Source organism: Anolis sagrei, chromosome 2 (assembly GCF_037176765.1).
Source record: "Anolis sagrei isolate rAnoSag1 chromosome 2, rAnoSag1.mat, whole genome shotgun sequence".
Lineage (NCBI taxonomy): Eukaryota > Metazoa > Chordata > Lepidosauria > Squamata > Dactyloidae > Anolis > Anolis sagrei.
Genome location: NC_090022.1, coordinates 282,173,565 through 282,185,661, shown reverse-complemented (window position 1 = coordinate 282,185,661; position 12,097 = coordinate 282,173,565). Strand labels below are relative to the sequence as shown.

Genomic DNA, 12,097 nt, shown 5'->3' with positions numbered 1-12,097 from the left:
CTGCAGTCACTCTAAGTGTGAAGTGGCTTTACTGCCATTCCAGCTCCCAAGGGAATACTGGCAATTATATTTTGGCAGGGAGGAATATGGCTCTTTGAGCCCTCTGTCTAACTACAAATCCCACACTGTCTTGGGGAAAGTCAGACTACTTTACCTAATGTATAGCTGTGAATGCAAATGTGAGTAGATCAATAGGTACTACTCTGGCAGGAAGGTAATGGTGCTCTATGCAGTCATGCCGGCCACATGACCTTGGAGGTGTCTATGGACAACGGTGGCTCTTCAGCTTAGAAGAAGAAGAACACCAACCCCCAGAGTTGAACACGACTGGACTCAATGTCAGGGGAAAACCTTTCCCTTTTTCTATAGCTGTGAATATGCTTTACAGTGCAGCTATTTTCATAATCTGTCATCATTATTGGAGTGTTGTGTGGTTTCTGGTTATATGGCCATGTTCTAGTAGCATTTTCTCCTGATGTTTCACCTGCATCTGTGGCTGGCATCCTCTGAAGATACCAGCCACAGATGCAGCCAAAATATCAGGAGAAAATGCTGCTAGAACACAGTCGTACAGCCTGGAAACTACACAACACTGCAGTGATCCTGGCTTGAAAGCTTTTGACAAAATATCATCATCAGTAGAGATGTATAAAACTCCCTTGAGAAATGCTGTTGGTTATTTTATCATTCTTTTGGTTACCCTGGATATTCCTTGGTTGCTTTACTTGAAGAAGACTGCTTGCTCCAAACCTCGCTTTATGCAAAATGTCAGCATCAGCTCTAATGAAAAATGGCTGATAATTTTTCTTTATTAGCAGCAAGGGTCTCCTGTTTGCTTTTATCGAAACCTGCTGGAACTGTTAAAGTGATTCACAGCTTCAAAATGTCATTTGAAAGCCCATTCCACATCAGTACTACTTAACACTATTTAATCCTCCGAAAGGTGCTCCTGGAGCTTTAGAGTTTAAATACCATGTTGTTCTACACTAGGGAGTATGAGACTGTTTCCACATATAGTAACTGGTTTTGGGGTGGGGATGGAGGACTGAGGCCACCCTTTGTTATTCCTTCCCCAGTGACATTGTGCCCCACTGAATGAACCTGTGCATAACCTGAAAGCTCTAAAAGAGACCGTTCAATGGCTGATGTGGAGGGGCCAGCTCACTCAGGGAAAGATTTAGGGGTTCTGGGATGCTGTAAGTTTTCTGGACTGTATGTCCATGTTCCAGAAACATTCTCTCCTGATGTTTCACCCACATCTATGGCAGGCATCCTCAGAGATTGTGAGATATACTGGAAACTAAGCAAGGGAGGTCTATATATCTGTAGAGGGTCCAAGGTGGGAGAAAGAACTCTTGTCTGTTGGAGGCAACTGTGAACATTGCAATTAATCACCTTGATTAGCATTGCAAAGCCTTGCAGCTTCTAGGCCGGCTGATTCCTGGCTGGCGGAAGCCTTTGTTGGGAGGTGTTAGTTGGCCCTTGTTGTTTTATGTCTGGAATTCCTCTGTTTTGGGGGTAGAGCCTTTCCCCTACGCTATGCTTGGAAATTTTCCTATTACAGGGCATCTTAGTGCCCTTTTCAGTCCTTGGCTGGATTGTGGTGACTAATCTTGTCTCTTCAGTGCTGTCTACTGTGAGCTCAGAGGATCTCAGCCAAAAAGTCAGGATTACCAACACTGCAAAGGTCAAGGAGAAGTTTGTGAACCTCCAACTGTGGTTTTTAGAACTGATGTTAGGAAGATGCAAAATGTTTCTGATTAAATCATACTCTTGAAAGGGAATTTCAGATTGAAAGGGAATCTACAAAACAGTTTGTCAAGGCTTACTGAATTTTCCATCCATACTTACCTGTTTTTGTGAAAACATTTATTTGCACCATTAAACACAGCAATGGATTGACATTAGTTCTTTATCTTCCTTTTTAGAATCATATACAAGTGTTCTATGTGTGACACAGTGTTTACCCTGCAACCTTTGCTATATCGCCACTTTGATCAGCACATTGAAAACCAGAAGGTGTCTGTCTTCAAGTGTCCAGATTGCTCTCTTTTATATGCACAGAAGCAACTTATGATGGACCATATCAAGGTAATTGTGTTTGTGGATGCTTCATGGGAACTGAGTGAGTAGCCTGAGTGGAACTTTGAAATGTTACTTTTGGGGATTGCATCTCCCAGACAAGATCATTTCCAGAATTTTGGGAAAATGCCATTCATAAGCATCTTGAAAAGGAACAATGGTGTTATATCACTTTGGCAAATGTGAATCTCCACGAACATCTGGAGACCACCTTTTGAAAACCACTAGTCAAGGAAAGACATGACATTGTTAGAACTCAACCTTTTGAAAAAGTGATGTTCACAAACATTCATATAATGGCACACAGATAATTCAGCTGTTAAACTGATAAACCATGTCTTTGAACTGCCAGGGACAAAGACATGCCACTGCACAAAAAACATATACTTAGCTAACAGAGTTTTAAAATGTTTCTTATTGAAGTTGAAATTGAAATTGCAGTTGCCCAAAACATATACTCTCCCTTGAAACCTCTTAGTTTTAAAATCTATGCACTCAGAGACAAAAAAAGTCTTCTTTAAAAAGTAACACATCTTGTTTACTTATAAACATATAGTATTAATTCAGCCTACAGGCACATTTATAGATAGGATGTAGTTTCTCTGTGTTGAGAACACAGTACATTGTTCTTAATCAATAGTCCATAGTCCAAAGTCTTTAAGTATACATCTTATAAAAAAATCCAAACTGTATTACTGTATTCACTGCTTCTCAAAGCAAACATATAGTAGACTGTTCCTGCATAAGTCCAAATGCAAACTGATTCCACTGAAGCCCAAAAGCATACTTGCTTTCACTGAAGTCCAAAATCATACTGATAAAAAGGGAGTCTTGAGTCTTAACATACTCAGTACAGTCGCATGTTTGTAGCCCTTCCCACACCAAAGAGGTCAGTCAAACTCGCAAATCAATATATACATACCATACAGATTAGCAAATATATACATTAACAAACAAATAGTGAATGCTTGGAAGTTTCTTATTTGCAACACAGAAAAGTAACTTTTCCAACCTATTTGTGTTCCAGAATCAGTTACAATACACAGACATTATTTGATAGATAACTCTGTATAGAAATGTTTTATTCAATGCACAGTGTTTTGAAAAAGATTTAATCATATTACTGATGATGCATTGCAGCATTTGTAGTTTTGGCTCAAACTTGGTAGATTGGTTCCTATGTGCTTTAACTTTTCAGTTTGTATAGCTGTCACAATTTTTTTTCCAAAGTCTTAACCAATGAGAAGGAACAAAGTCTACTTTCCAAAATAGCTAATTTCAAGAGGTCCAAAATGCAAAGCCTGGCTTCTTGCATGGATTTCCTATCACCTATATTGTTCTTGGAGCAGTTTATATTGCCCATTTTCCCCCTTTTACAGAAGAGTACATGCTGGATTTTACTATGGACTTTTCAGTTGTGCAGCTGGTTGCCTCCTATCTTTTGTATGTGTTGGCTGGCTCCAAGCCCAGTCACAACTTTATTTCTATCATTTATGCAGATAATGCCTTTCTAATTCTTGATTTCTATCATGCAACAGCTGAGCATGCAACATTAGTCATATTATCAGCAAATTGTAACCAATTGCTCATTACAATAGTGTGGTTTTGTTATCTTTTTTTGCTTGTTTTTAAATAGTCTATGCATGGGACACTGAAAAGTGTTGAAGGGCCACCAAACCTGGGTATCAATTTGCCACTGAGCACAAAGCCCACCACACAGAACTCAGTCAGCCACAACAAAGAGGACTCCAAGTCTGTTAATGGAACAGAAAAAACAGAGAAGAAGTCTCCCTCTCCTGTGAAGAAGGCAGATCCCAAAAAAGCACCCAACCCTGGCTGGACGTGCTGGGAATGTGATCGGCTGTTTACCCAGAGAGATGTTTACATATCCCACATGAGGAAAGAACACGGAAAGGTAAATTGTTCATAACTTTACCCTGTATCAGTAGAGTATATGAAGTTCAGAATCAGGCTGCACTTAAATTGTTTTTGCACTATTTTTCAGTGCATGTGATACTTGGCCATATTCATCATATTTATTTATTGTATCTGTGTGTTGCTAAAAATGTCATTAGTCTGTTTCTGAGATACCAAATAAGCTTTAACAACATAGTTTAATAAATAACTGCTAACAGTCATTCACACATTTTGCATTCCATATAACATCAGTGTGCAAGTATTAAAATAACTTCCAAGGTACGTGTGCTCTGAATTTTCACCCAACTGGAATTGGATTCTGATCCATTAATCATGTTTATTCATTTACATAAGTATAATAAATAATAATAACAATAATAAAACTTTATTTATATCCCGCCACCATCTCCCGAAAGGAACTCGGGGTGGCTTACAAAAGCACATAGCAGTGCAACAGAATACTCAAAATACAGTAAAATACATATAATAATATCAAATTACATAGAAGAAATATATATAAAACAGCATAACACATCTTCTAGTTTAAATAAAAATACTCAATAAAACACAGCAATAGCTGCGGATTAAAATACAGCCATATTAGTGTCAGTCACATAAAGTGCACAAGTCAAGTATTGACTGTTGTTTTCATCATACTCAAAAATCATGCTGATTTTAAGGAGAAAGCCCAGGGCAGCTTATAACTGATAACACAGCCCAACAACAACAACAACTTCTTGGTGTCTTGGTTTTTAGGCCTGTTCCTATGGTTATTTGGGCCACTGATTCAGAAAATGGCATTGGATAGACAGCATTCGTTCTAGTTTCTTAGATGTGGTTATTATGGTTTTCAATGGATGCACAGATAGCAACTGGTAAATGGCATATGTTCTGCATCTCAAAAACTAGGACAAATAGGTGGACACTGCATTGTTTTTCAAATCAGCCGATCAAATATACTCAGACCAAGACACCAAAATGTGTGTTAAGCAGTGAATTAACTTGAGGTATACAATATGTACATTGTATTGCGGTCAATTGACTAATACATTTTCATGGTGATGATGATGATGACGACAACGAGGAGGAATTTCTGTAGTTAGTTTGCTGCTACAGAAAAAGCCCTGTCATCATCCTAGCCTTTCATGGGCTGTAGCCACTTCTTCTCCATCTACCAGGGAAACAGATAATACTAGCTTCCTCTCCCCTACTTGTGCAACTCTGCACCGCGCATCCTGATAAATATTTTGTGTCAGCTTGGACTTCACCAGAAGCAGAATTTCAACACATCTGCATGGGATGGCCTGGACACAGATGTGATTTGAACAGGGACACTCTATACGGCAACATTTTGCTGAAGGTGTCTAAATAAATATTGGTCTGTTACCTTAAGCCTGCTTTTGATTTCCTCTCCACCACCATCCTGCCAAGAGGGGTTTCCGAAGCAGCAAAATTAAAAAGAGAGGAAAGGCTTATAATTGTCCAAGGCTGATACTCAGCGCAAACCTCTAGGCATGAGTGAGCCTAATAAACATCATGTCAGTTTTCCTATCTGAGGTAGCTGGAGAATGAGGGGGAAAAGAGCGCAGTGGGTGCCATGTGGGAAATATTGTGAGAAATGTAATAAGCTCAAAGGTGTCAGCAGAGACAGAAGATGCTTCAGAAAAAACAGGGTCTTGTAAGCATGGGATGCTATAATGAAATACCCATGCAGTAGGTTTCAAAGGCAGAAGAGGAAGTGGTGCAGGTGGTGAATTGGACCAGATGAGAATAAACCAGATGAAACTGTTCTAACTGTGCATTGTGGCCTCTTGGATGACATAAGTCTTTGCACACCCAATGCTGTCCTTGTCCTCCTGCTGCTGTTTAGTTATTTGATCAACCAAGCCAGTCTTTCAGAGATGGTTTAAGCATAGTTACTTAGCAACTTCCAGTAAACCTGAGTCCAAGGAAGGTCCCTAGCTGGAGGCAAGTAACAGACGAGATTCTACCTAGCAGCTTGATGCAAGAGTTGTCTCACCAATTCAGAACTGTCTATGACTTTGAGAAGTTCCTCTTTTGGTCTAAAACTCCCATTGCTGGGGGATTCTGGGAGCTTTACTTTTTAAAAATAATGTTATCAAGCTGTGTGCTTGTCTGTAAACTGTCCCCAGATTTGGCGTTGAACTGGTACGAGCATGTTGATATTAGTTCAACACCACTTTCAACAGAAGCAGGTTAGATGCTTTCAGAAGCTCATAATGCAGTGAAGCCCATAATTCAGTGCAGAAAGGCGATGGTCTCTTGTGTTATCAATTCCAGAACCATGTGCCCCTGTGTATGGAAATTCTCTGATTTTTGGGGAGGAGGGAGGTTGTTAAAAATGCATTTTTTTAAAGTTGTGACCCAACTATATCCTCTATATAATACATACCTTTATGCACGATGCTGCATTTCTGTTAACTGTTAAGTGTTTCCTGGGCAAGTGAATTTTCAGAACTCCATTTGCTCCTCTGGACCTAAAAAACTAGGAAAGTTCATAAGGAGGTTCTCTTCTCCCGCCACACATCTCTTTTCTGTATGTACCCATCTGGTACCTATGAGAATAAGTGCTCATAGGATGGGGAAAAAAATTATACCCACGTTGCTTTCCATAAATAGTTGGACACAGTTTCACTCCCTCTAGTGGACACATTGGGTTGGATCCCAGTCAGTCTTGGAGCTAAGCCATTGAAAGCAGTGAAACCGGACTAATTAAAGTCCCACTGATTTTAATGACTGTTTATTAAGTATGATACTGTGTCTGTACAACTCAATGCTTTCCAAACAATGCGTTTAGGAGAGGCAGTGGGTATCACAGTACCCTAATTATTGGTAAGAATGAATTCCATGTTTGTTTGTTTTTTACTGTCAGTGTAAACATACCTGGTCCTCTTTTAAGTGCTTTCTTTCTTTCTGTTAAAGCAAATGAAGAAACATCCTTGTCGACAGTGTGACAAATCTTTCAGTTCATCGCACAGCCTTTGCCGCCACAATCGAATCAAGCACAAAGGCATTCGGAAAGTTTACACCTGCTCGTGAGTCTGGCTTCCGAATTTCTTTTCAAAAAGAGCAAACTGTACTGAATGACCTGCTTATGCTTATTACAGTCAGGATTCCATTTCTAAAACCTCCCCGTCTCCTACTGAGATCAGGTGGCAAGTACAATGCTAACTTACCTAAAGCTGTAAGGGAGAGGATTTCCCAAGCTGACCCACTTGTGTAGGATTTTTTAAAATCTTACTGTTTACCCAAAATATCAATTGTATCTATTTATAGTTTTCTATGTTTTTGATTTTGTACTTTGGCCACATAATGAGAACACAGGGAAGCTTGGAGAAGATAATGATGCTGGGGAAAAGGGAAGGAAAAGGGAAGAGGGGCCAATCAAGGGCAAGATGGGTGGATGGTATCCTTTAAGTGACTGGCTTGACCTTGAAGGAGCTGGGGGTGGCCACAGCTGACAGTGAGTTCTGGTGTGGGATGGTCCATGAGTCATGAAGAGTTGAGAGTGACTGAACAAATAAACAACAAATGTTTTTGATTACAGGCATTGTCCAGATTCAAAGCGTACTTTTACAAAGCGATTGATGTTGGAAAAACACATTCAGTTGATGCATGGCATTAAGGAGCCTGATGTGAAAGAGATGGCAGAATCAGCCAACATAGGAGAAAGTGCAGTGAAAGAAGATGCCAAGGTGAGATACGTGTGTTTCTGAACTTGCCAATCTCTTTTTTTAAAAAAGTTCCAGACTTCCACATTGAAATTCTGTGTCCTGGCCATAAATGATGAAACATCAGCAATTTGTGGCCTGTTTAAGGAACTGGTGTGCATGAAATTCCCAGGCTGTGCTTCCTTTTGTAGAGGGGACTGGGTTGAGTGAAAAACTCATGTCATGTTTCATAAGGCTTCCTTTTTTTGTTTTGTTTTTTGTCCCAAACCTAACTACCAGTCAGTTTGGTTGCTTCCTGGTAGGCAGTTTGGTTCATCTCAAACTGTAGACATTCCTGAGAATCACTGCATGATTGTGACAGGGTCCTTTTCTTTCCCCTTCTTAATGGACGTATTCTCAACTTCAGGTTCCCAGTCCAAAGCGTAAACTGGAGGAGCCTGTGCTGGAATTCAGGCCCCCTCGAGGTGCCATCACTCAACCGCTAAAGAAATTGAAGATCAACGTTTTCAAAGTTCACAAATGTGCGGTGTGCGGCTTTACAACAGAGAACCTTCTTCAGTTCCACGAACATATTCCCCAGCACAAGTCTGATGGCTCGTCTTACCAATGTCGGGAATGTGGTCTCTGTTATACCTCCCATGTATCTCTCTCCAGACACCTCTTCATTGTGCATAAGCTGAAGGAGCCACAGCCGGTCTCAAAACAGAACGGATCTGGGGAAAACAGTCAGCAAGAGAACAAGCTCAGCCACGAAGAGGCGTCCCTAGACAATGCCGTATCCGACAGGAAGTGCAAAGTTTGTGCAAAGACCTTTGAAACTGAAGCTGCCTTAAACACCCACATGAGGACACATGGGATGGCCTTTATTAAATCCAAACGAATGAGTTCAGCTGAAAAATGACTCTTCCATCCCATATGTGTTTTCCAAAAGCAAAAAAGCCTCACTACAGTTGGTCCTCCACATTTGCGGGTTTAAATTTTCCAAATTTGATTATTTGCAGATTTGGTTAATATGTTCTCTCTAGGGATCTCTAGATCCTCCAGTGTGCCTATAGAATTGCACTGGAGAACCTAGATATTGCTAGAGAGAACACTTCTTTAGGCATTTGTAGGTCCTCCATCATGATTCTGTGGTCGACTTCCAGGAGGACCTAGAGATTCCTAAAGTGGTGTTCTCTCAGGTTTAAAAAGTAGGGTTTTTAGGAACAGTTTTCCCACTTTCACAGGGGTCTTGTGCCCCTGGCCCCAGCGAATGTGCAGACTGTCCTCCAGAACAGAATTTACCCTTCTTCTCTTTTTCTCATTTTTTTGGTACATAATATTTCCCACTCAACAGAATTAACAGTTTTTCTTTAAACTGTTGCAATATATACTCATAGGATTTTTTCTGACCTCATCACTATAAAGATATACACACACATGTAGATATACACACAGAGACATATATTTTTTAAAAATACTCAAAACAGCATAAAGTGAAGCAGTATTTGAGTTGAAACAGAGTTTGTATATATTTAAATGGATAGTTTTTATACCCTTTGTTATGTGTTTGTTTTGGTACTTAATGGGAATTTCTAGTTGGTTTATTTTTGTCAGTCTTTTTTGTTGTTGTCTTTTTTAACTGCAGTTTTGTTTTCCTACAAATTTGTTATATTTCTTCATGGGTCATTTTGTTCTGATGTTATGTAAAGGAGCATGGAAGCATACTGTCTTCCTGTTTGTCCTTTCCCTAGCATTATGACTGTGTCAGGAACCTGAGCTACACAATTCCTTCATTTGCCAGTGCCACCCTTCTTGGAAACAGGATGATGCTGAATTGCATATTTCACAAGCCTTTCTGGTGAAATCTAAAGTGAAATTACCAGTCATGTGGGCTGTTGTACCCCATGCTGGCTCATACATCTCTCGACCAGAAAGAGCACTGAAATGTCAAGCGATACAAGTAAAGGAAGATCAATAAGGAGCATGTATTTGGGGGTATTGTTGAATGATCATATGGATTTGTATCCTCACCTAGCACATTCGTAGATTCTTATGATCAGAAGGATTGGGATCATCTGATTCTAATGCTTTGAATAAAAATTACAGGTGCTTTTTTCTCTATGTTAATATTAGGGAAGGAGGGTTCTCTTGTGCACACAGATTGCAGTGGCTACACCAGCCACAAAGATAATCCCCTGAACAAAAGTCCCACTGAATCAGTGGGAGCTGCAGAAAAGCACAAGTCTTCTTTTCTGCAGTGCTTGTGCAAGATACATGTCTTGTTGTTTGTGTGTAAGCATCATGTTCCTTAGTTCCCCTCCATTGCACTTTTGAAATAGGTCATTCGACACTCCGGCACCTTTTCGAGCTTAATGCAAATTTTTCAGTATTTTCTGTCAAATGAGATTCAGGATGAATTTTAATGCGTACTATATGGTGCATAATTTTAGTGTTACAGAGAGAAAATCCACATTGGAATATTTCTGCACACTTCATTGGTTGCATTAGATGGTGGGAGGCCACCAGATGATGTTAAATTAGATTTTCTTAGACTCAAGACCATGTCAAAAATCATAGGAAGCTGCCTTAAACTCCCAGGACAGATGATTTGTCCATCTAGCCCACTGTTGGTTGTCTCCTTTGACTGACAGCAATTTTATAGAGGCAGCATTTTTCAACCTGGGAGGGGGGACTCCTGGGGGGGTCGTGAGGGGTGTCAGAGGGGTCACCAAAGACCATCAGAAACCCCAGTATTTTCTGTTGGTCATAGCAGTTCTGTGTGGGAAGTTTGGCCTAATTCATTGGCAGGGTTCAGAATGCTCTTTGATTGTAGGTGAACTATAAATCTCAACAACTAAAGCTCCCAAATGTCAAGGTCTATTTTCCTCAAACTCCACCAGTGCATATTGAGTATTCATGCCAAGTTTGGTCCAGATCCAACATTGTTTGAGTGCACAGCACTCTCTGGATGTAGGTGAACTACCACTCCAAAACTCAAGATCGCTGCCCACCAAACTCTTCCAGTATTTTCTGTTTGTCATGGGAATTCTGTGTGCCAAGTTTGGTTCAATTCCATCGCTGGTAAAGTTCAGAATGCTCTTTGATTGTAGGTGGACTATAAATCCCAGCAACTACAATTCCCAAATGACAAAGTCAGTCCTTCCCCCAACCTCACCAGTATTCAAATTTGGGCGTATTGGGTATGTGTGCCAAATTTGGTCCAGTGTATGAAAATGCTTCCTGCATATCAGATAGTTACATTACGATTCATAACAGTAGCAAAATTACAGTTATGAAGTAGCAATGAAAATAATTTTATGCTTGGGGATCATCACAACATGAGGAACTGTATTAAGGGGTTGTGGTGTTAGGAAGGTTGAGAGCCACTACTCTAAGGATTTGAAACTGGAACCTTTTGCATGCAATTCATCTGCTCTCCCATGCACAGATAGCTTGGAGCACGTGTTCAAAAGGACAGTATTGTACAAAGCACAAGCAGTATTTTGAGATGGGTGTAAAACAGGGATGGAGAATGTGTGGGTTGTACACATCCCACCAAACCTATTTTGAGGGCTTCAGAGGCCCAGTAGCCTGCACAAAAAAAGTAGACGGAATTTAAAAAAATAATCTTTACTCCAAATGACCCCATGCAGGATAAATCTTTGCCCTATATTTTTAAAAATGAATTCTTTCCATATGATAACAGAAATAGAATTTATTGTACACAGTAAGTGGGATAGAGATAGAATGGAAAGGAATTGTTTAAGCAATAGAGTCTATGACTCTATGCTATAAGAATTCACTTATCCCAACTAAGGATTTTTTTTTGTCGTGTCAGGAGCGACCTGAGAAACTGCAAGTCGCTTCTGGTGTGAGAGAATTGGCCGTCTGCAAGGACATTGCCCAAGGAACGCCCAGATGATTTGATGTTTTATTATACTTGTGGGAGGGTTCTCTCATGTCCCCTCTCATGAGGAGCTGGAGCTGATAGAGGGAGCTCATCTGCCTCTCCCCAGATTCGAACCTGCAACCTGTCGGGCTTCAGTCCTGCTGGCACAGGGATTTAACCCACTGCGCCACCGGCCAATGGGTTAAGACACTGATTTTTGGGGAAAGCCCTGTTAACAGGTTTTTGTATGTTTTCCAGCTCTGCTATTGCACGGATTTTTTATTTGTCCTTTAAGCCATTTAAGGTTTGCAGTGGCTTCTGTGGATATTTATGGACAATTGTGAATTGGTTCAAAAAGATACCCCTAAATTTGCCACCCAATGTGTTTCAACCACCTGTTACTCTCACAGTCTTTTAGCGACTCACTTCCGTTACTGTCTTTCTGCTTTGAATTCAGTGCTGTATTCTGACACTAGTTTAATTTCCTTCCTGCATAGTGGCTTCAATTAAGCAAAGAGCCTCTAAACCAGGCATG

At 40.3% G+C, this 12,097-nt stretch overlaps 1 protein-coding gene across 11 annotated transcripts in view; it reads left to right on the top strand.

The window, feature by feature from the left end:
• ZNF532 (zinc finger protein 532) overlaps positions 1–9,674 on the top strand; it is a 55,256-nt gene extending 45,582 nt beyond the window's left edge. For all 11 annotated transcript variants that reach the window (XM_060761340.2, XM_060761333.2, XM_067464642.1 and 8 more), the window contains 5 exons: positions 1,929–2,091; positions 3,719–3,997; positions 6,943–7,055; positions 7,568–7,715; positions 8,098–9,674. In XM_060761340.2, the coding sequence (XP_060617323.2) occupies positions 1,929–2,091; positions 3,719–3,997; positions 6,943–7,055; positions 7,568–7,715; positions 8,098–8,592 (1,198 nt within the window). In that variant the 3' untranslated portion in view covers positions 8,593–9,674. The remainder of the gene's footprint in view (positions 1–1,928; positions 2,092–3,718; positions 3,998–6,942; positions 7,056–7,567; positions 7,716–8,097) is intronic.
• The last annotated feature ends 2,423 nt before the right edge of the window (positions 9,675–12,097 follow it).